This window comes from Periplaneta americana, chromosome 8 (genome assembly GCF_040183065.1).
Source record: "Periplaneta americana isolate PAMFEO1 chromosome 8, P.americana_PAMFEO1_priV1, whole genome shotgun sequence".
NCBI classification, from domain to species: domain Eukaryota; kingdom Metazoa; phylum Arthropoda; class Insecta; order Blattodea; family Blattidae; genus Periplaneta; species Periplaneta americana.
Genome location: NC_091124.1, coordinates 24307702 through 24333769, shown reverse-complemented (window position 1 = coordinate 24333769; position 26068 = coordinate 24307702). Strand labels below are relative to the sequence as shown.

The window sequence follows — 26068 nt, the reverse complement described above, 5'->3', positions numbered from 1 at the left end:
GTTACTAGTATACCTTATTTTATTTCAAGGAGTGCAGTTCTGTGGCTCCTTTGAACACCGAACTGCACTCCTTGAAATAAAATAAGGTAAACGAAAGACGAAACTGGTAACTGGAATTAGTTATAATAGTCTATGTGCGATAATATGCAAAAAAGAACTGAAACCTGTATAGAAATGAACGGCCATCATTTTCAAATAGGTCTTTAAATATCCATATTATATTATTTTTGAATTTAACTTCATTCTCTACATTGTACGCTAATGTGCTGTAGACAGTATAATATGCACTGCATAATGAATACGTCCGAATGGACAGCTCAGTTCGTGAGTAAAAACACTTATTGTTAATACTGTACTGTATTTTCATTAAAGAAAAACCTAATTAAAATTATCAAACTCAAAATCGCGATATTTCCTACTTTACGTAAGTGGACGAACTACTTTTCATCCCTCCTATGCCTAGTAAAGTGATTTGTTTGTATCTTACGCCAGTATCATCGAACTCCAGTCGTGGAAGGGGGTAGCAAACGGTGTTTCCGGTTCACAACCTTTAAGCCAAAGGTATAGCCAGGTTAATATTAGAAATGTTAGTAAAAATAAAATGATGTCCCTGTATATACAGGGTGTTTCAATAATACGGGGCATAATTTCAGGTATGTATTTCCCACATGTAGACAATCAAAATAGTTCATTACAACATGTGTCCGGAAATGCTTTATTTTCGAGTTATGGCCTTCACAACATTGAAATTCACCGGATCGTTTTTCTTTCCGCAGGTCGTTGCCGTCAAAGGAGACATTAAAAGGGCACTCTGACAGTTCATTCCGAGGCGAAGGTTACATTCAGTGTTGTGTAGGCGTTACACTGTGCGACATGTATTCAAATCAAGAGCTGGCAGAGATACACTTCATGTACGGTAAGGCGGACGGCAATGCTGCGCTGGCTCGTCGTTTGTACCCGGAGAGGTACCCACAGCGACAATGTCCAGATCGGAAGACATTTGTACGTCTCCATTACCGTCTGTGCGAATATGGAAAATTTAACTCTCCTGGTTTGGGAAGGGGACGACCAAGATCTACAACTCCGGAAGTAGAGGAGGAGATTCTGGAGGCTGTGAACATGACTCCTTCTATCAGCACACGAAGGGTAGCGTTGCAAGTCAATGTTCCTCATACGACTGTCTGGAGACTGTTGAAAGAGTAGGTATCAATTGTAAACTTATCATTTGCAACGTGTACAGGCCCTGTCACCAGCAGATTACCCTGCACGAGTTAGGTTCTGTCAGTGGTCCTTGCAGCAGTGTGGTGTAAATCCGAACTTTCCTGCCTTAGTATTATTTACAGATGAAGCAAAGTTCACACGAAATGGCATAACAAATTTCCACAATCAGCATGTATGGGCGTATGAAAACTCACGTGCAACTGTTCCATCTATCTCATCACCAGGTGCGGTTCTCCCTCAACATGTGGGCCGGTATCATTGGTGATCGATTAGGTGGACCCCATGTACTTGTAAACAGACTTACGGGGCAGGCGTACACCAACTTCGTGGAAAACACCATACCTCATGTTTCAGAAGACACTCCACTGATCAATCGTCAACACATTCACTTCTTGCATGATGGCGCTCCTGCACACTTCAGTCGTACGGCTCGCCGGTACTTGGATCGAAGGTTTCCTGATCGATGGATAGGTAGAGGTGGCCCAATTGCTTGGCCTCCACGCTCACCTGATCTGAACCCTCTCGATTTCTACTTGTGGGGCCATTTAAAATCATTGGTTTATTCGTCTCCGGTGCCTGATTTGGAATCCCTTCGGAATCGAATTGTGGCATGTTCTGAGGACATAACGCAATACTCCTGGAGTTTGGGATCGTGTTCGCAGGTCAATGAGACATCGATGTGAAGTCTGTATTCAAGCAGGAGGTGGACCTTTTGAACATCTTCTGTAATGACAACGACCTGCGGAAAGAAAAACGTTCCGGTGAATTTCAATGTTGTGAAGGCTATAACTCGGAAATGAAGCATTTCCGGACACATGTTGTAATGAACTATTTTGATTGTGTACATGTGGGAAATACATACCTGAAATTATGCCCCGTATTTTTGAAACACCCCGTATATATATATATATATATATATATATATATATATGATGTACCTGGCTTCAAAACTTCACACAAAAGATTTTCCTATTGCTTAAATAAAATCTTGCATCACGTTCATCCTTTCGGATATCATACTGCGCATTACTAGATAAGAATAAATGAGGTTCGGCCGAATTCTTTCGTTTCAGTTTTTGTGGTAACCTTAATAATTCTGCTTTAAAATTGCTATGATAATCAGAATTATCGAAATGATCTAACAAATATACGGTATTTGAGGTCTAAACCTATCTGCAGTATTACGCAAATATATCCACTTTTCACGAACAGCTTGAGCCTTTGGATATCGATTGTAAATTACGTTTTATCAACACAATTTTCCCCTCTGTTTTTACATGTTGCTATTGCACAAGTGCAAGGAGTATTTATAAATTAATCCTTTTTACACTCACTAATCCTGTACAACTGCACTACAAACTTGGCAAAGTAAAATTGAGAAGAAGTTACTTAACGTGTCTATAGGAAGTAAATCGATTATAAATTACGTTTATATAAACAGTAATCTCACTAGAGATTTTGATTTTATCGATAAATCTGCGAGTGGAACTATTACACGATTAGAAGAAAGTATATACAGATTAGAAGTAACGAAATACTCCAATACAATAAAATATTAATTGACTTACGAAAATACAAAACTGTCTTCAAATTTGTACCATCTCAATATTATAAATATTGAGCTAGTAGATGGCAGTAGTGTGTTATGAATAGTTGTTTTCTTATCAGTTGTGCCAACTATGGAATCTTCATTGAACACTGTGGACGGTTACTGGTCAAGAAGGCTTTGTTGATTCAGTTTCATTTTTATTAAAATAGTTGCATTCCACTTCAATTATCCAGATCTCAGTAATCAACGTCACTTGACAGATGATTTTCAATAAATCTTAGTATTAAACAATCTCTGGTACGTGACTATTCATAATATTACATAGCAGAAGCTATAACATAACCTAACTAATATAAACGAGTGTTAAAAAAATTTAATTAGGGATGATGAAATGAACAAGAAACATTTAGTTAACGATGATGAAATAAAAAATAAACATGAATAATTTTAAAAGAAACAATTATTGAAAGTAGGTACAATTTTCAAATTTGACTCTTTTAGTGGTTGGTGGTTCAGTTGATGTTATATTGGACGTGTGCGTAAAAGAAGTGAACTCGGTGATGTACATGGTGTATCCCTCAACTTATTCAGGATTTCCGAATGGTGCTCTTCATTTATTTGTAAATAGGGTTTCAGGGAAGATGCATAGCTATGACCAGTGATCTTTATTAATTCTTATTCTTGAATGCCAATGTGAGTCATATTTGAAAGTGCTGTGCATCGACTGGAGTGGTTTGTAATTTTCTGTTTTTTGACGTCCAGACCAGTGCAGTTTGAAATATTGGCAAACAAAGAAACAAATGCTAGGGTAGTGATAAAAATAAACAAATGCTAGGGACGCGATAAAATTAAACAAATGCTAGGGACGCGATAAAATTGTGCGATAAGCAGCCGTGATTGGTTGAAAGACGTCCTTTCGTACCGCTTTATTGGTCAAAAGTAGTAAAAGTGTAATAGTCACCACAATTTTTTCTTCTGTTTTACATGTTGCTGATGCACAACTGCAAGGCATTTTTATAAATGAATCTCTTTTGCACTCACTAAGAAACACTGAATTATCAAACATCACTAAAAAAAAAACATACGATTATTAACGAATTTAACACAAACAGTTAAATCGAAGTCTTAAAGTAAATGATTATTTAAAAAGTGAATTGATTGAAATGTTAGCCGGTTATATTTCGTACCGATTGAAGAAGAAATATCTCTGTGTGTATATACTGCAAACAAACTCTTCTATAGTCAAGAAAAAAACTGTAAAAGTAAGAAATGCGATTGGTTACAGTGTGTTTCACGGAGAAATATTCGTCTTTCTGTTGACTAGCTTCGTGTGGTTTACGACTTTGAAAAGTGTTTTGAGAAGTAGCGTGGGACTACATTAAAGAAGTTCAAAAACGAAACACAAACATTTGCTAATATACTGAACGAAAAGATCTCTACTGGGTGTTCAGTTCAAAGTGTGTCATGGCTCGCTGTATGCAGTCATGTGGCTAGCCGATGAGCCTAGAGAATTCAATCTTCCTACACTTCCGCAGAGGTGTATTACTTATCTGCCAGAGAAGTTGCCTAGCAAGTACGGCGTTCATTCAGAAGAGTAGTTACCGATACGTACGGTAACGCCGGTAGTGGCAGGAATGTGAACTGTTTCGAAATATGTAGTGAGGTGAATTTTTTCTTACTGTCGGGATATGGGGAGAGGGTTAAGACGAATACTTACGTACAGTATTTGTTGACATTAACTTGGACGGTCAACATGGACACGGAGCATTTGATTTGCATTGTGGAATGTTGCCGTACGCAACCGATGGTAACAAATACCCTGCGTACTACTCGGACGCGCAAAACACAGTTCGAAAGATTTTATGGTAGCACGCAGACGTACAGACCGCCATCTGTTGCTACGACGTTCAAGTCATACCGTACACGTTCTCAAGTTCAGATTGAACGCCTTGTTTAATAGGCAACTTCTCTGGCACTAAAGCTGAAACTCGCTTCAAATCGCTGACTCATCAACAGTGACGTCATGACACACTTTGAAATGAACACCCAGTAGTAGGCCTATAGATCCATTCGTTATTGAAGATACTCCACAACTCGATCATCACGAAAGGTCTCAACTAACGCCAACAAGGGCAGAAAAGTAAATCGTCTACAAGTACTTGTAAAACAGAGAAGAAAATTAAGAAAATCGTAATCTATATAATGTGAGCACAATAACATAATATTCTTCTTAGAGAGTCATTCTGCATTATTTTCATATCCTCATTGTAAAGAAATAAGTGTTTTAACAATGTCTAAAGAGCCCACAATAATTGAAAAATTGTTTGGGATCACAATGGTCCTTTTAAGAGTGTCATAAAATATCTTCGGTGCATTGCTTTCCATAGTACGAGGTAATTTAAAGGCCCAGCCTTGACGGCAGATGACGTCAGGAGCAGAGCTAAGGGGTGTGATGGCCCCTACCTTCTATTCTATTTTCCTTGATCTGAACCTCTATTTGTCCACATTACCTCGATATACATTACGCATATACAGGGACATCATTTTATTTTTACTTCAATTTTTATTGTACCTGAGTTTTTGAATGTACTTCACTCCCACCCCTTCTACTAATGAAGTTCAACCGTCCTCCACACAGAACCAAGACCGCATATACAGTCATAGTAGCCTTACCGTCACAGTACGTTCCATAAATATGTTCGCGTTTTCCAATGACGAAAGAGCTTTCAATATTGCATCATTTTCGCACAGGTACTGTCGTCCATTTGCCTACGTAGCATTCCGGTTTTCCCCACCTGCTTCTATTCGCCTCTCTGTAAACGCTAGTGGCTGGGCTGTCTTAGCTCTTTTCTGAGAACATTAATTTATGTTAGGAATTGGACATCTACGTAATATTATACCCATACAATTGTTTAAAATAACTTAAATAAAAGGGTCTCGTTAAGTAATTAACGGTCACGTGATTTCCCTCCTTTCTACGATTCTGCGACATAACAATTGGACGGACAGTAGATAGCATGTCTGAGCAATTTTATCTTTTCGGATCGAGCAGAAGTGAAGATTGAATTTACAGTATGTAAGGTACTCTTTTACAGAGTAGGTACAGAATTATTTCAACATGAGTTACTAGTACGAAGGACGAAACTGGTAATTGGAATTACACACATTAGAATTGAAGCCTGTATCGAAATGAACCGCCACCATTTTGAAACATGTGTTTAAATATCCGTATTATGATTATTTTTCAATTTAACTTCATTCTGTATAGTGTACGCTAATGTGTTTTAGACAGTATAATATACACTGCATAATGAATACGTCGGTATGGATAGCTCAGTTCGTGAGTGAAAGCACTCATTGTTAATACTGTATTGTATTCCGATTAAACAAAAACCTAATGAAAATTATCAAACTCAAAAGCGTGATATTTCCTAGTTTACGTAATTGGATGAACTACTTTTCTTCCCTCCTATACCTAGTAAAGTGATTTGTTTGTATATTACGCCATCGAACTCCAGTCGTGGAAGGGGGTAGCAACCGTTGATCCAAAGGTATAGCCAGATTAATATCAGAAATGTTAGTAAAAATAAAATGATGTCCCTGTATAAGAAACTGGCAATAGTATACATTATTTACGCAGAACATTATATTAATTATACTGTAATTATTTTTCGGCTATAATCACGAAAGGAGAAGAAATGTCAGAAGGAAGTGAAATAGAGAGAGGAGTACGACAAGGATGCCCTTTATTACCCACTTTGTTCAACATCTACTTGCAGGATTTAGTGAAAAACTGTTTTCAGAACATAGGAAGAGTGGTAGTAGGAGAAAAAATAATAAAGTGTATAAGATTTTATGATGATTTTTTTTTATTTTATTGGGTTATTTTACGACGCTTTATCAACATCTAGGTTATTTAGCGTCTGAATGAAATGAAGGTGATAATGCCGGTGAAATGAGTCCGGGGTCCAGCACCGAAAGTTACCCAGCATTTGCTTGTATTGGATTGAGGGAAACCCCCGGAAAAAACCTCAACCAAGTAAATTGCCCCGACCGGGATTCGAACCCGGGCCACCTAGTTTCGCGGCCAGACGCCCTGACCGTTACTCCACAAGTGTGGACTTTTCTGATGATATGGCGTTGTTAGCATAAGAGAAGCTTATACGGTACTAAGGGATGTGCTACTGGAGCTAAATTACAGCTGTGAGCAGTATGGAATGAAGATAAATGCCAACAAGACGAAGATCATGGTCATAGGAAGAAAAGTAAAGAAGGTAAACTTGCGAATTCTAAATGAGGCAGTAGAGTAAGTGGACACCTTCAAATACTTAGGGTGTACTATAAGCAGTAACATGAGCTGCTGCCAAGAAGTCAAAAGGAGAATAGCAATGGTCAAGGAAGCTTTTAATAGAAAAAGGAGCATCTTCTGCGGATCTCTGGAGAAAGAACTAAGGAAGAGACTAGTGAAGTGCTTTGTGTGGAGCGTAGCATTGTATGGGGTGGAAACATGAATATTACGAAGAAGTGAAGAGAAGCGAATAGAAGCATTTGAAATGTGGATATGGAGAAGGATGGAACGTATGAAATGGACAGAGTAAGAAACGAAGCTGTGTTGGAAAGAGTGTATGAAGAAAGAATGATGATGAAACTGATCAGGAAGAAGAAAAGGAATTGGCTGGGTCACTGGTTAAGAGGAAACTGTCTACTCAAGAATGCACTGGGAGGAATGGTGAACGGGAGAAGAGTTCGGGGCAGAAGAAGATATCAGATGATAGACGACATTAAGATATATGGATCATATGCGGAGACAAAGAGGAAAGCAGAAAATAGGGAAGACTGAACAATGCTGAGTTTGCAGTGAAAGACCTGCCCCTGGGCAGAACACTGTGAATGAATAGTGCACAAAACAATGAAGTGTAATGAGAAACGTATTTCACATTGTTATATAGGCTATCAGTACTTCTGAAGTACATATTTAGACCTCGAGTTTTCTTATCTGCAAGGACAAATTTGTCATCCCCTTATTAAAAAATATGCCTATTGTTTTGCAAGATAGAGTTCTTACCCAGATTTTGTTAGCCGAAGTAAGTGGTACTCAATTCATCTTATAATTTAAAATTAACAAAACATATTTATCACATTTAATTACAGATTAGGTATTATTTATACAATTAGAGATTAGACCTGATCTGAAAATCTTTAGAACTTGAAGCACGAATTGGTACAGTGACTTTCAGATTGTTCTATGAAGATTACGTGGGAGAAGAAGCTGAAGTGCTCTGATAAGGTGGGTTTTTTTAGTGTTGAAATGCACTGATGGATAGGCCTACTAGCTATAAATTGGGCCGATTCGGTTTTCTAAGACATTCTGTCGTCTAACAGCAGTATGAAGACATTTGTGGCTTTGGCTCTTCTGGTAACCTTCGGCCTTATGGTAAGGAATGTTAATTCATTTTCTGTTCACGAATCTAAATACTGATCTTGCTCATAGACTACAGCGTGTTCACAATATCTGTGTTCGTTTCTTTTGTAACATTAGAAAATTCGATCACATAACACCTTCACTAGAATTGTTGTCTTGGAGTCCACTTAAAGAAAGAAGATTCTTCAATTCTCTCTTATTACTGTTTAAAATCCTCCACACCTTCTTACCTAGCATCTCGTTTTGTTTGCCTTTCACTACCTCGAACCCGGAACATGTACCTTCTCTCTATTCCTCTGCACAGAAATCCTTCTACTCATCATCTTTCAGCATATCTATTCCACGCCTCTGGAATTCTCTCCCTGACAATGTCAGAGACTGTCGGACAATATCAACTTTCAAATTTAAATTAAAAAATCACATTCTAGTTCATGGAATTGCTTGTCAGGTTGCGCAACTTGGGCTTAACTCATAACATTTAGTAAATATTGTAACTATGCTGTTGTAAAATTTACAGTTGATATGTAATGTATTTATTATTATTATTATTATTATTATTATTATTATTATTATTATTATTATTATTATTAATTATCACTATCATCATTGCTATCTCTGTTTTTCTTTCTTTTTTTTTTCTTGTATTAGCTCGATGAGAGCTCTATAGTGTTCTTTTGACCCTGTTGACCCTCTATAGGGCTTTATTTTAATATGTATTATTTTCATCACCGTCTGTATTTCTTTTTTTGCATTTAAATGTGCTATGTGGTAGGATGGAAGAGAAGGTCTTATGGCCTTAATCCTGTCAGATTAAATAAATAAACTATTATTATTTATAATCTAATAATTATGCGAACAATATTTTACGTTTTCACTTTAACAATCACTTTTTCTTTTAATATGTATTAAAGCAGTGACAAATCTTTAAATGTTTGGTCCCCGTAATAAAAATAATTTATTAATATCAACTTCTTCTTTAGGATTTAGACTATAGGCCCAACTTATTTTTATGAAACGTTACTCTAAAATATCCACCAAGGTATTTAGTGTCAGAGCGCTGGGCTTATAAGCCACGGGACCCGGGTTCAAATCCCGCTCTACCTTGAATTTATAGCTTACATATGTTGGAGAAGCCCGTAGTCCAAGCAACACGAGTTTTCTCCGGGTACTCCGTTTACCATGTGACATACCAACAATTGCACAGCGTTCATTACGAGTGTATTGTATTGTATTGTATTGTATTTATTTACAATCCACGGTATTCGTACATCGCTTCACAGCTAGAATATGTAACGTGTCAAACAAAAATCTTAGTATTATTATATAGTCTTAATTATAGTCAGAGTCTAGTTTAAATATATACAGAAGAGTTTTACAATACAGTCTACTAGTATAATACACAGTTTCAGTAGCCTATCAATACTTATGAACAATACAAGACAGAAATATTCATGAAGTGTTGTTGAATGTCATAAATTCACCTACAGAATAGGAGGCGTGAGAAATTAGGTACTTCTTTAATTTGACCCTAAATAATCTTATGTTTTGAGTATTATGTTTTATATCGATACGGAGGCTATTAAAATTTTTACTGCTATATAACGCACTCATTTTTGATAGCACGATACGTTTGAACCGAACCGCCATTTTCAGTTGATTGTCCATGCGGTGAACAAATTACGATCGCAAAGCATGTTTTGTAGTACCTTAAAGAATTTGCAGTTTGAAATGTTGGCATACAAAGAAACAAATGCTAGGGAAGTGATAAAAACAAGGAAATACTAGGGAAGTGATAAAATTGTGCGATAAGCAGCCATGATTTGTTGAGAGACTTCCTTTCGTACCGTTTTATTGGTCAAAAGTAGTATGACGTAGTAGAAGTGTAATAGTCAATGTAAAGAAAGCGACACTGACAAAATAAGTAATTGAATAAGATTGCAGAATTTTGTTTCCTAGATCAATTGTAATGTTACCAATAATTTTATTCTCAACGGAATATAGATATTATAAACGTTGATCTTAAGAATATAAAAAAATTATACAAGAACTAATGACATTTATTTAAAGAATAATACTAAGTTTATATACGAATTTAAATATCTTCCTTACGTTCATAAATTTGCTTACATCTATTTTAAGATGTTTTTATTATTATAACTAAAGTGGTTATTTTTAAGATTTGATGTAATATAAATCTTATCTATCTGATGTTTCAACAGGCCGAAGCCCGACTCTACCCAGGACTACTCAAGGGAATTCAAGCTCCTAAAGGTAAATTGTTATCGTGACTTCAGTTTTCAATATCGTTGAATTAATTGTGCGAATATTGTGAAGACTATAAAGTAGGGTATTCCATTAACTAACCTGTACTTTTTGTCTTTGTTTCAAATCCAGCTCCTAAAGCGCACATAAAGGACATAAGCTCTAGAATCACTCATGGTGAGACTGCAAGCCGTGGCCAGTTCCCGTATCAGGTTGCTCTCTCAGTTGACAACTCCTGGTTCTGTGGAGGATCTCTCATCTCAAATGATTGGGTCCTGACTGCAGGACATTGCATGTGAGTACAGACGACAATCAATTAAAAATAATTTATTTACAAATTTAAGGGAGTGATGGGTGGAATTTTGTTCATTTTCAGTCAAAAATTGCATTTTCGTTTTGTTTGTAAAAATGAATCAGCAATCTCTTATTAATATTTTATTTATTTTGCTTGGTTACTTAACGACGCTGTATCAACTACGAAACCTCGTATCGTCGATGGGATTTGTGATAGCGAGATAGTATTTTGGCGATATGAGGCCGAAGATTCGCTATAGATTACCTAACATTGCCTTACGACTGGGGAAAACCTCGGAAAAAGCCCAATCAGATAATCAGCCCAAGCGGGAATCGAACCCGCGCCCGTACGCAACTCCGAATCGCCGACAGAGCTACGCCGGTGGCCTCTTATTAATATGTTAAGCAAGTTTGAATGCTGTGCGGCGATAGAAAACATAAACATTATGCAAAATATAAATCTGCACCCTTAAACTTCAATTTCACGTAAATTTTACAAGCTGTTTTGTCACAATTTTTTTTTCAGGTCATTTCGTCAGTTTCCAAGTGTAAAAACTCTTACAATTTTGATGCTAGGAACATGAAACTTTTACTGCGTGTTCTATACCCAGTGGTTAACGCAACAGCGTATGGGTGTTGTGATTAAATTAATACGTCTTGAAATTAAAAAAAAATGAAAAATTTATAGTGCCAACGTAAAATTTATATTTTTAGATATGCATTGGTTATACATTTATTTTCCAGTCTTTTGTAGTAAAGACATAGAAAAATGATGCGTGGTGTTGTTCTAAATATGCCACTGGTCATGAAAAAAAATTCAAACTCTTCCTAAAAACTTGAGCTACACATTTCATTTTGAAATAAGCTAATTTTTTAGAACATTTTTGTTAATAATTCAGGAAATGACTCCGAGAAATGAAACTTCGCCACATCATTATCTATTGCACTGTGAGTATATGTACAAAAATCAAGGATGTAGCTTAAAAAATGTTGAAAATAGAAACTTAATCCATCACCCACCTAAATCCTGTAATTGCACATTAAAGCATAAAGTAATCTGACAAACAAAGAATTTGCTCAGAAAATAATTTACGTCATTTATTATGTTTGCTTCTGAAATACAGTAAAACAAAACTGTCCTCAGTCTCATAGGGAAAGTAATGCAGAAGAAGGGGGAATATTTACACGATCACTGAACGAAGTTTCATCTTCGGTATTTTAACACAAGATATCAAAATTACTTTAAAACTGTATCAATTATTTGAACAAAATTTTTTTGAGCTAAAAATTTTGATTGTGTAGTTTTATTTTACAGGTGCTGAGGTAATATAACAAATTTTTTTCTCTTCCCCAGGAAGAAACTCTAAATTTAGCGATACGTGGATCTCTATTACGATGACATTACGGTGGCTGAGAACCAGACTGTTCTAAGTACAACTTTTTGTAAGCAAGGAATTTGTAATTAAGTGTGTTTCAGTTCTTGTCTGCATATATGAATCGAACAAAATTGTAAATATTCCTCTGCATAAGATTGCTATGAAGTTATTCCAAATTGTTTCATGAAGCTTTGAATGTCAGGAGCTTAAAATAACTCTTACTTACTTACTCGCTCTTCTAAGGAACCCGGAGGTTCATTGCCGCCCTCACATAAGCCCGCCATTGGTCCCTATCCTGAGCAAGATTAATCCATTCTCTATCATCATATCCCACCTCCCTCAAATCCAATTTATTATTATCTTCCCCTCTACGTCTCGGCCTCCCTAAAGGTCTTTTTCCCTCCGGTCTCCCAACTAACACTCTATATGCATTTCTGGATTTGCCCATACGTCCTACATGCCCTGTCCATCTCAAATGTCTAGATTTAATGTTCCTAATTATGTCAGGTGAAGAATACAATGCGTGTAGTTCTGTGTTGTGTAACTTTCTCCATTCTCCTGTAACTTCATCCCTCTTAGGCCCAAATATTTTCCTAAGCACCTTATTCTCAAACACCCTTAACCTATGTTCCTCTCTCAAAGTGAGAGTCCAAGTTTCACAACCATACAGAACAACCGGTAATATAACTGTTTTGTAAATTCTAACTTTCAGATTTTTGGACAGCAGACTGGATGATAAAAGCTTCTCAACCGAATAATAACAGACATTTCCCATATTTATTCTGTGTATAATTTCCTCCCGAGTATCATTTATATTTGTTACTGTTGCTCCGAGATATTTGAACTTCTTCACCTCTTCAAAATATAAATTTCCAATTTTTATATTCCATTTCGTACAATATTCTGGTCACGAGACATAATCATATACTTTGTCTTTTCGGGATTTACTTCCAAACCGATCGCTTTACTTACTTCCATTAAAATTCCCGTGTTTCCCTAATAGTTTGAGGATCCTGAAAAAAAAAATAGTAAAATGGACTTGGAACAGTCCGATTCTGAGCCTTCGATTGTTTAAAAAGTAAAAACGTTGTAACGGATGTACGCTTGGAAACAGGTTTTGCGTAGAACGGGCAAGTAACAGGCGGATTAGAGATGAATCTGCGAGTCAGCATTCGTGAATAAATTCTCGTTATTTTTACAGTACATTACAGATATAACTTATTGGAGTATCTTATAATATGTGTTGGAACTATCGCCTAACAACTGTAATGCACATTCCACATCTTCTTAAAATATTTCTACACACACGCTAGATCCTCTGATTGAGGTTCTGGCTGATATGTAGATTATTATCAGGCAGTACATCTCACTTGACGATGTGTGTCAAAGGAAGAACAATTGTTTGAATGCATCTGAAGTCTGATTAGTGTACTGACAAACACCAATGCTGTTATTGTTTCAGTGGTAATTCATATCAAGTGCTTTTGGGAGCCAATTCTGTGAATAACCCTGAATCTGGTGCAGTAGTCGTCACTTCATCAACCAGTATCCAACATGAGGATTACGCTAACGACCATGACATTGGTCTAGTGAAAGTCAGTGTGTCTTACAGCAGTAAGTATTTTAATTCTTAGATTTTAATACACGTAGAACGCAAACTAATCGAAATAAATAAATTCTGATTTAAAACGCAACGAGGGTAAAAGTGATGATGAATGTATCAGAAGAAATACATTTCAGAGGCAAAAGTAATTTAACTGAAGAAACTAGAAGCATGAATTTTGAAAAACCAGCATTGCAATATTAATGAAAACAAAGTTAAAATTAATAGATACATGAATTAAGACCAGTACTAACGCTATTTAAGCAACGAAGAGTGTATTGTTGATCACAATTAGAATAGAAAGATGTAGAAAGGGCACATCGAACAAAAAATTACGGTTTCTTCCCCCCCCCCCAATTACATAATAGATGTTTAGGTCTATCAAATTGCGTAAAAAGTATACAGACAACTGCACAAGAATCTGTTTAAAACTTATGTGAAAATTCTTATAAAATGCAGAATGGTCACATCTACTGTAAAGGGTTGTTTCCGATGTCTAATAACGTTTTTTGAATGACGTCATATGCGTCAGCAGCCACACGACAACTGAACGGTGGTCAGAGGTGACAGACCAGTAATTAGTGATTTCACAATCAGAGTGTACGGTGTCTCACAGCACCAATGTCCAAGAAAATAGAGCCTTTTTGGGAGGGGTACATTAAAAACCTTTGCGATGCCAAGTATCGTTAAATGAAAACCATAGGAGCCTGCAAGAAACGTGGTTTTGCTATTTCCAAGAAAGGCATCTTTTGTGCACTTAATACGACTGGCAAACTCGAATGAGATTAATTCCAGAGGGGGAAAAGCAAGAAAATCCACCCCTAATCTCATCCGAGCTTTACCAGTCTTATTAAGTACAAGATGATGTCTTTCTTGGAAATAACGAAACCACGTTTTTTCCAGACTTCTATTAGGCCTATTTTCACTTAACTATACTTGGCATCGGAAAGATTCTTAACGTACCCCTCCCAAAAAGGCTCGATTTTCTTGGGCATTGCTACTGTGATACACCGTGCACTCTGACTATGAAATCACTAACTACTGGTCTGTCAACTACTGCCACAGTTCAGTTGTCGTGTGACTGCTGACGCACATGACGTCATTCAAAAATCGTTATCAGAGATCGGAAACAGCCCTGTAGATATACTCTTTATGTAAAGTAGGGACATTTCATAATGAAGTTGTTCATGTGTGCATCTTTCTATTCAATTATATTTCAGATTTATTTCTTAGTGTTCTTATCGAATTTGTTTATTGCACTCACTTAAAGCACCTACCCGTATCTTTTAGTGGAGAAATTGCACTTATATTCTGGTTAATCACGAAATACAATTTTTCTGAGTGCTGAAATTTTAATTTAAAAATCAGACTATGTAGGCTACAAAATATATCTGTGTAATCTTTCCAGCTTACATCAGCCCTATTGCTCTTCCGTCAAGGTCTGACCAAGGTAATACATTTGTTGGTCAGACCGCTCGAGCTAGTGGATGGGGATTAACTTCTGATGGTAAGTACTACACCATTTAATGGTACTATTATTTTAATTTAAAAACAGTAGAACCACAGTCTAGTGTATACAGTCACGAAGCTCAATACGTAGTAAATATGCATTTATAGATATAGTTGCTAACCACTAGGATCGCTACAATCGTCTCATTACAGACAATGCGAAATAGTACCAGCACAGTCTATTGTTTCTAGTACTTACTTACTGGCTTTTAAGGAACCCGAAAGTTCATTGCCGCCCTCACGTAAGCCTACCATTGGTCCCTATCCTGAGTAAGATTAATCCAGTCTCTACCATAATATCCCACCTCTCTCAAATTCATTTTAATATTATCTTCCCATCTACGTATCGGCCCCCAAAGGTCTTTTTCCCTCCGTCCTCCCAACTAACACTCTATATGCATTGCTGGATTCGCCCATACGTGCTACATGCCCTGCCCATCTCAAACGTCTGGATTTAATGTTCCTAATTATGTCAGGTGAAGAATACAATGCGTGCAGCTCTGCGTTGTGTAACTTTCTCCATTCTCCTGTAACTTCATCCCTCTTAGGCCCAAATATTTTCATAAGAACCTTATTCTCAAACACCCTTCATCTCTGTTCTTCTGTGAAAGTGAGAGTCCAAGTTTCACAGCCATACAGAACAACCGGTAATATAACTGTTTTATAAATTCTAACTGTCAGATTTTTTTGACAGCAGACTAGATGACAAAAGCTTCTCAACCGAATAATAACACGCATTTCCCATATTTTTTCTGCATTTAATTTCCACTCGAGTATCATTTATATTTGTTACTGTTGCTCCAAGATATTTGAATTTTTCCACCTCTTCGAAGGATAAATCTCCAATTTTTATATTTCCATTTCGTACAATATTCTGGTCACGAGACATAATCATATACTTAGTCTTTTCGGAATTTACTTCTAACCCTATCGCTTTACTTGCTTCAAGTAGAATTTTCGCGTTCCTCCTAATCGTTTGTGGATTTTCTTCTAACATATTCACGTCATCCGCATAGACAAGAAGCTGATGTAACCCGTTAAGTTCCAAACGCTCTGTGTCATCCTGAACTTTCCTAATGGCATAGGCTACTCTAGAGCGAAGTTAAAAAGTAAAGGTGATAGTGCATCTCCTTGTTTTAGCCCGCAGTGAATTGGAAAAGCATCAGATACGGACTCTGCTGTACGTTTCACTGAGACACATTTTAATTAATCGAACTAGTTTCTGGGGAATACCAAATTCAATAAGAATATTATATAGGCCTAAAACTTCTCTCTTAACCAGATCATACGCCTTTTTGAAAGCTATGAATAACTGATGTACTGTACCCTTAATCTCCCATTTTTTTCCTCCAATATCTGTCGAATACAAAAAATCTTATCAATAGTCGATCTATTACAGCTAAAACAACACTGATGATCCCCAATAATTTCATCTACATATGAAGTTAATCTTCTCAAAAGGATATTCGACAAAATTTTGTATGACGTCAACAAAAATGATATTCCTCGAAAGTTACTACAATTAGTCTTGTCCCTCTTCTTAAAAATAGGTACGATTATGGACTTCTTCTATTGTTCTGGTACAATTTCCTTTTCCCAAATAGCAAGTACAAGTTTATAAATTTCGCTAGATATTGCACTTCCACCTTCTTGTATTAATTCTGCTGGAATTTGATCGATACCTGGAGACTTGTAGTTTTTCAGATTTTCTATCGCGATTTCGACTTCAGAAAGTGTGGGTTCGGGTATAAATGGCTCAGCAGTTTGTATTTGAATTTCGTCCCTATCATTTCTATTTGGTCTATGTATATTTAGTAGTTGCCCAAAATAGTTTTTCCATCTGTTCAGGATTGAATGAGAGTCTGCAAGCAAGTCACTATTCTCATCCTTGATCACGTTCATCCTTGCCTAATATCCGCTTTTAAATTCCTTTATGCCCTTATATCAATCTCGAATGTTTTTATTCTTACTATTTATCTAACATACGACGTGCATACTTATAGATATTTCAAATATTATTGTTAGCCTCCATCTGCAGGTTTATACAAGATCAAACTTTTGTATCAAAAGCCAATTCTATATATAAGATAGAAGTAAATCTTCAGTTGCTGAATTGATATCAATACCCATAAGTTATTTACACATTTTCTCTAGTATAAACATGGACAATTCTATTTATGGATAACGTTCTAAGAATAAAAATTTTATTTAAAAGTATTGTTTTAATATTGACTTGCACTGACCTTGGTATTATAATTTGTTACATATTTCAGGCTCATCGAGTATTGCTGAGTTGCTTCAGTATGCGGATCTCACCGTCATTACAAACGACGAATGTAATTCAGTATATGGCGGCATCCATTCTGGCATACTCTGTGTCTCAACTCCCGGTGGCAAGGGTACTTGCAGTGTAAGTAATAAGAAATATTTCAATTTTAGTTGAGATTTACATAAAGAGTTTGCATTTGAAAGGAAATATTACATTAGTAGCTAGCGTTAGGACAGAAATACTAGCTAGTACTTGAATAGGAATGTTATATCAGCAGCAGGCATTTGGGTAGATATAAGATATTATATTACATTGACAGCTAGCATTTAGATAGAAACAGTTTATTGGCAGCTAGTAATTGGATACAAATATTACACTTACAGCTAGCATTTGTACAGAAATATTACACTTGCAGCTATCATTTGAACAGAAATATTACACTTGCAGCTACCATTTGGACAGAAATAGTGCACTTGCAGGTAGCATTTGGTTAAAAGTATTACACTTGCAGCTATCATTTGAACATAAATAGTACACTTGCAGCTACCATTTGGACAGAAATATTGCACTTGGAGCTAGCATTTGAACACAAATATTACACTTGCAGCTAGCATTTGAACAGAAATATTACACTTGAAGCTACCATTTGGACAGAAATATTGCACTTGCAGCTAGCATTTGGTTAAAAGTATTACACTTGCAGCTAGCATTTGAACAGAAATATTACACTTGCAGCTAGCATTTGAACAGAAATATTACACTTGCAGCTACCATTTGGACAGAAATATTGCACTTGCAGCTAGCATTTGGTTAAAAGTATTACACTTGCAGCTAGCATTTGAACAGAAATATTACACTTGCAGCTACCATTTGGACAGAAATATTGCACTTGCAGCTAGCATTTGGTTAAAAGTATTACACCTGCAGCTAGCATTTGAACAGAAATATTACATTTGCAGCTACCATTTGGACAGAAATATTGCACTTGCAGCTAGCATTTGGTTAAAAGTATTACACTTTCAGCTAACATTTGAACAGAAATAATACACTTGCAGCTAGCATTTGGATAGAAATATTACACTTGCAGCTAGCATTTGGACAGAAGTATTATACTTGCAGCTAACGATTGGACAGAAATATTACACTTGCAGCTGGAATTTGGACAGTAATATTGCACTTGCAGCTAACATTTGGTTAAAAATATTATACTTGCAGCTAACGATAGGACAGAAATATTACACTTGCAGCTAGAATTTGGACAGAAATATTATACTAGCAGCTAACGATTGGACAGAAATATTACACTTGCAGCTAGAATTTGGACAGAAATATTATGCTTGCAGCTAGCATTTGGACAGAAATATTACACTTGCAGCTAGAATTTGGACAGAATATTATGCTTGCAGCTAGCATTGTACAGAAATATTATACTTGCAGCTAGCATTTGGACAGAAATATTACACTTGCAGCTAGAATTTTGACAGAAATATTGCAATTGTAACAAGCATTTGGTTAAAAATAGTACACTTGCAGGTAGCATCCGGACAGAAATATTACACTAGCAGTTAGTATTTGAATGGAAAATATTACACCAGGAACTATTATACAGAATGGTTGAGAAGTGATGTCACAGACGAATAAGGTAGATAGAAGGTGTTAATACAAACACATTTTATTAAACGCTAGATTATCTATTCAGTTGTGACTTTGGCAACAGACAGCGATGAGGGCCAATAGATAGAGGAACCATACAGTGGAATACATTAATTACATTAGCTATCAGGTGCTTCTTGTTTACATCTACTTATAATAACAGCGGTACAAGAATGGAAGTTGTCATCGGCAAAGAGTTGTACATATTAAACGGCAGATATAGAGACCTCTTAATGATTAATTTAAATCAATTCAAAATGAATGTCTTCTCTGTTACAGGGTGACAGCGGCGGTCCTCTTGTACTTGGTGGCATCCAAATTGGTATTGTGTCATTTGGTGCTGCTGCAGGATGTGAAGCGGGACTCCCCGATGGTTTTGCTAGAGTGACCAGCTATTTGGACTGGATTCAGAGTCACACAGGCATTATCATTAACTAAATGACATTACTGACGACTATGACACAGAAATAACAACTTGTATGTGTATTAAATGCATGGGCACAATGTTAAAATGTACAAAACCCAAATACTGTGATGTATTAAAATATTTGACTTAGTAAACTAGTTTCATATTTTCTCAATGTCATACATTTTAAATATGTCCTACTATTTTTTATTTAGGATCCCTAGAATAACAGCATAAGACTAATCCTCCAGTCATTCGTAACAAAGTTATTATTTAATTTCAAATTAAAAATATACGAGTCGATAGATTTTATTGAATATACACAGATGCGTCAGTAAGCTACAAATTGTTGTAGGGGCATAGATTTCTCAAAGAGTCCCTGAAGCTATCGCTGCTGGATGACAATATTATTCAGGTGTCAAGGTGATCGACGTGAGCATAAATGAAACAAAGAAGCAGCAGTTGCAAAATGGTGGTACTTCTGCATAAATGTACTATTCTGGAGCAGCTCTCCACCGTTCGATTTTTCTGAGAGAAACGCCTGCCAGTGTATGCCGAGCATCGTATGTTATGTCAAGTTGTCCACAGTTGGGTGCCTGTAGTCGGAGATTGTCATGGAGGCAATTGTGTTACAGGTTAATAACTTAAGTGATTATTCTTGTGTGTTTCATTATCAGTCGGAAACTAAGCTTGCATCAATGCTCTGATAAAAACGCCAATAATACATTCATACTATGATGGCGCTGTCTTTTAACTACTGCTTCTTTGTTTCGTTTCTGCTCATGTAGTGACGTTAATGAGAATACGTAATAAAAGTTTTTCTTTTGACGTAGACAAAAAGAAAAACAATTTCGAATCTGACTCGTCACATAAATCTGTAGCCAAGACTACAACAAAGGCAGCCACATTACTTCCTCCCAAGCGGAAATAGTTCGCTGAAATTAAAATGCTTTGTTTCACTCATAAGATCTTAGAGTAGGTATTCTGTAAAAACTGGGTTCTGAGTCATCTGACCTACATACTACAAGATCCAGCACAAGGTTGTTGTAGAGTTTATTACTTCCAGTTTGTTTGGAAAGCTGATTTTAATCTTTCAACTGATATATTCAATTTTTCCTTCAATAAAGGTCGGGAATACTCTGTTGCTTTGTCCGGCAATAACTTTGAAGGGTCCTTCACGGGACGCTTAATCCTTGGTTTTTCTGAACCGACGCATGTGAGGTGCAAGGCCGGACTATGCGAGAGATAGTGAGCGGTTTCTATAGTTGTGATGTGCGAGGTCTGCGCAACTCGCAGCTATAGAAACCACTCACTATCTCTCCTGTAGTCCGGATTTCTGCGAGACGGGCCTCACACCTCGCATACGTCGGTTGAGAAAAACCAAGACTTAACGGTGGTTTCCGCGTCGCTTCGTTCCGCAGGAATAAGTATAATGTACCAGATATTGTAGCATTTACAGTAAAAGATTGGGAAGACTGAAATTGATTGGATATGTACAGTAGAAAAAATGGATAAACAAAGAATTGATAAAATTTTGTGAAAGGAAAATTAGTAGTTGGTAGGAGAAGGAGACCCAAAGTTAGATGGATTGATAACGAGGAGACAACTGGGAGCGAACAAATGGTGAAGTAAGGCTTTGGACTGATGAGAATGGTCATCTGTCATCAGGGAAGCTGAAGCATAGGTCCATAGAGCTATATGATGATGGTGATGATGATGATGATAATGATGATACAGCTTGACCCAACTGAAAGAAGAGCAAGATACTGTTCAATTTGAAAATATATCAATTACACTATTAATTATGGTACTGATTTCGAAATTACCCATTATGCAAGTTGGTATTGATATGCTGATTACCAAGTTAAATCAAGCGTTTGACATTTTCTGAAGGATTTAGTATGAAAGTTTTGCTTTTTGTTAGCTAGTACAGAGTATAATAAATGTTTGGCTTTTTATACCTCATCGTTGTCAGGGAGGACCCTAGGTTTTTTACTACAACGACTACACTAAACAGTTGGATAAACACACAGGGAATAACTTTGATCTTGTCAACTAGAAACCACTTGCGACTTTTCATTAACAAATTAAAAAGAATGCTATTAAATAAATTTGTATATTATATAACAAGATCAGAAGGGCAGGGAAAAAGATTGGAAATTCAAGCGAGTTCGAACTAAGGATTGTCCTGCAAGAGCCATCTCATCTCCGAGTGCTTAATGGTGACGAACTATTATGCTATTCTGATCCTCCAACAGAGAATATGCAAAGTAAGTCAAACAAAATATAAAACGTGCAGCTCGAGACCATCCGGAACTTCTACCAACAAAAATATTGCGTAAATGAACTGAAAGCTTCTTCCAGTGTCATAAATTTCCTGCCCGAATTGAATTTTCTTAAAGAAACCAGATGGAAAAGGGAGGAGACGTAACTAATCTCCAAATTTAGTATCACACGAAGATCTGTTTGAAATTTGCGGAGGGTATGCTCTTCTGGGTGAGAGATTGCTATTATCTAGCTCATATCTGAAGAATGTAGTAGGCCTAATGCTTTTTTACTGGAAAAAAAGTAATAGTTGCTTTTGTTTTCATAGTGTCTGATAACATTGTGTTCTTTTTTGTTTTGATTTTGTACCAGTGTTTGCTTAAAAATAACACAGTGACAACACAGTAGTACATTGTTTTTGTTTTGATTGGACGCGGTGGTCCAGTGCCTTGGCCACCCAGATCACCCGACCTCACCCATTAGATTTTTACCTTTGGGGTCACTTGAAGGCTGTCGTCTTTGCAACATGTGAATGATACAGAAGAGCTATTGCAACGTGTTGAAAATGAATGCCAATTGATCCGTGATGACAACATGGTGTTTGAGTGAACTCGCCAGTTGTATGTACGTCGTGCTCAGGCATGTGTAAACAACGGAGGGGAACACATTGAGCACCTTTTGTAAACGTTAAATGACAAGTTTCCAAACATATACTTGTGACATAACAAAAAAACAAAAACAAAAATAAGTATTATCATTTCTCCAATAAATGAGCATTTTCCGTCAAATTTTCATATAACGAATTGTTCTTATTTTTTATCCAGGAGCACGCTCACGCGTTTTCCGAACATACTTATAACTCACCCTATACAATAGTACCTGCTCCAACGATAAAGGAGAAAGCCAATGTCTACCTACTCAGATTTAACACGCGGAGCGAGTCCCTTGCATTAGGCAAGCACCAATGGTTTGATATAGTAGGTTCGAATTCCACGTTAACCACCGACAAATAATTGAATGATTTAGCGACAATTGAAATTTAATACGTGAAAATCCAGGAGTATTATGGACAGTAAAAATAGATCATAAGAGAATGGATATTTAAGAATTATTAATTCTAGTACTGGCCCTAGCGTGTTCAAATCGGCATCTTAGACTAGTGTTCCATCTAGCGTCTTTAAATCGGCATCTTATGTTATATCCAGTGTTGGATCTAGCGTATTCAAATCAGCATCTTGGCTATATCTAGTGTTAGATATAGCTTGTTCAAATAGCCATCATAGGATATATATGTATATTTTTGGATCTAGCTTGTTCAAATCGGAATCCTTGCTATATCTGTTGTAGGGTCTAGCTTGTTCAAATCGGTATCCTTGCTATATCTGATGTAGGGTCTAGCTTGTTCAAATCGGAATCCTTGACATATGTGTTGTAGGGTCTAGCTTGTTCAAATCGGAATCCTTGCTATATCTGATGTAAGGGTCTAGCTTGTTAAAATCGGAATCCTTGCTATATCTGATGTAGGGTCTAGCTTGTTCAAATCGGAATCCTTGCTATATCTGATGTCGGGTTTAGCTTGTTCAAATCGGAATCCTTGCTATATCTGATTTTGGATCTAGCTTGTTCAAATCGGAATCCTTGCTATATCTGAGGTAGAGTCTAGCTTGTTCAAATCGGAATCCTTGCCATATCTGATGTAAAGTCTAGCTTGTTCAAATCGGAATCCTTGCTATATCTGATGTAGGGTCTAGCTTGTTCAAATCGGAATCCTTGCTATGTCTGATGTAGGGTCTAGCTTGTTCAAATCGGAATCCTTGCTTTATCTGATGTTGGATCTAGCTTGTTCAAATCGGAATTCTTGCTATATCTGATGTAGGGTCTAGCTTATTCAAATCGGAATTCTTGCTATATCTGATGTAAGGTCTAGCTTATTCAAATCGGAATCCTTGCTATATGATGTAGGGTCTAGCTTGTTCAAATCGGAATCCTTGCCATATCTGATGTAGGGTCTAGCTTGTTCAAATCGGAATCCATGCTATATCTGATGTTGGATCTAGCTTGTTCAAATCGGCATCGTGCATCTGTAATTCTTTTCATGCGACTTAGTTCATGGAAGTCGCGGCTTTAGCCGCCCAGAAGAGGAGCCATTCACGCTTAAACAACGATGCCTAGTTTTAATGTCATGGCTCAGTCGCTGTTAGTTATGGTAAGTTAAATTGACATGCTACTAGACAAAATTTTGTAGCCATGAAAAAGATGAGACGCATGAACTGAGTCCTGTGAAAAGCATTATAGTGTTGGATATTCCTTGCTACATTATTTAAACAACAACCTAAATAAAATTTTGAACTGTGTTGCAGTTTCTATGCAGTTATTTATTATAATTATCGCAGAAGTTTTTGTTTTGTTAGTGTTAAATTTTAAAAATAATTTATTACTAAAATGTACAGTAATGGCAAAAAAAAAAAAAAAAACCGGACCGACCCATGTAGCTGAAAGCCTTGTTCGCTCAGAGCACGATAAACTGGTAACTAAGATTTTCGTGGTTCGAATCCTGCCTGGGAAGGAATTTTATTGTCCATTATTCAAATTTATTCCCAATACTTTTCTATTGCAGGAATATTTTACTACTTAATTAAATTATTATTCCCAGAACATGAATTTTACAAGCAGTCGAAAAGTATTGGCATAAATTTGAATAAGGAACAAAAAAAGTTTCCTTCGCAGGCAAGATTCGAATACGAAAGTCTTAGTTACCACTCTATCGTGCTCTGGAGTGAACAAGGCTCTGAAATCAGCTACAATGGTCGGTCTGTTTTTTTTTTTGCCACTACTGTACATTCGTTGAAAAACTGATTGAATAATTCGTTCATTATCAGCTCATATCATGTTTTGTTGATATTGTGACAGCGACGTGAGATTCGAACTCACGACCAGCGTCCCGCAAGAAAGCAGATCGCGCGGGCTTCACGGAGCACTAAGGAACGGCGCGTGGCGGAGAAAGGGGAAAGGGCCCACGCGACGAGGGGAGATCGCGCGCGCAGCTGCTTACGGAGGGAAGGGGGAACGGTCCTTCCCGACTCTTCGAGAAGTCCGCCGAAGTGGAGATATCCAGATAATTCTCTGCACAGCTGTAGAAATTTCTCGCAACTATGATTTCGCTATAAAAGAAGAAACGGCAGCGAACTCGAGTAGTTTTCAGTTTTCCAGTTGATTAATCAGCCAGTCAGTGACTAAGCCAGAGCAAGCAAGCCAGTCTTGTGTACCGGAGTTCGACTCGAGTGTGCGTCCGCAACTGTTGTCAGCATCCGAGGGACCTGAGTTCGAGTGCAGTGGACCGCAGTTGGAGGGACCTGAGTTCGAGTACAGTGAACTGTCTCTGAAGGTCTGTGGTTCGAGATTCTGTGAACTCGAGTGACTGAGCTAGAAGAACTGTGAATTGAGAACTGACAGTTCTGATTTGTAAATAGTGCTTTGTAAATATTGGTTAAGATTAACAGTTCATTGTTGTTCGTACTAGTCCAAGTAAATTGTCATTGTCGTCAGTGGAGTGCTATAACGAATACTGTGTTGAGTGAAAATCCAATTGTTGACGAGAGCGTTCAAGGCGAATTGTAGAAAGGAATTATTGCTGGAAGAATAAAATCCTATTGTTAAGTTGAAATAAATTTACAATATGTTCACCATTAACTGTCCACATTAACATTTCTTGATAAGATATGAGTACGACAAAATACTATGTAAGTAATATACACACCTTACACATTATCTAACTAATAAGTAGTCTGAACTTTTATTAATTGTCCACATTACATCGATACATGTAAAAGAAACTGACAATAGTGTACATTACATTGAATACTATATTGATTAAAATGTAATTATTTTTCGTCTGAATTGCGAGTGGACATTAGTGCACAAAGCACTGAAGTAAAGTAAGAAACATACTTCTCGATAATAAAATTATACATTTTCCCAGTACATCTTGAATTTTGTTATCTGCAAGGACTACTTTGTCGTCGCCTTATTGAAAGACAAATCACATGTTAAGCAAGATAGAATTCCTTGGTCGATATTGTTTGTTGATGTAGGTGGTTCTCATTGTTATCTTAAAATTTAAAATTAACAAAACATATTTTATCACTTACAATAATTATAGATTAAACATTATCTGAGAATGTGATACAATATCATGATATTGGTACAGTGATTTTCAGATTATATTCTATCAATATGATT

The 26068-nt window shown here is 36.7% G+C and overlaps 1 protein-coding gene across 1 annotated transcript in view; it reads left to right on the top strand.

The window, feature by feature from the left end:
- Positions 1–19739, top strand: part of LOC138704388 (transmembrane protease serine 9-like) — a 42119-nt gene extending 22380 nt beyond the window's left edge. Inside the window, exons 8-13 of the mRNA XM_069832216.1 lie at positions 10412–10463; positions 10587–10749; positions 13587–13738; positions 15136–15234; positions 17510–17646; positions 19438–19739. Coding sequence (XP_069688317.1) covers positions 10412–10463; positions 10587–10749; positions 13587–13738; positions 15136–15234; positions 17510–17646; positions 19438–19596 — 762 coding nt within the window. The 3' untranslated portion in view covers positions 19597–19739. The remainder of the gene's footprint in view (positions 1–10411; positions 10464–10586; positions 10750–13586; positions 13739–15135; positions 15235–17509; positions 17647–19437) is intronic.
- Positions 19740–26068: the final 6329 nt, after the last annotated feature.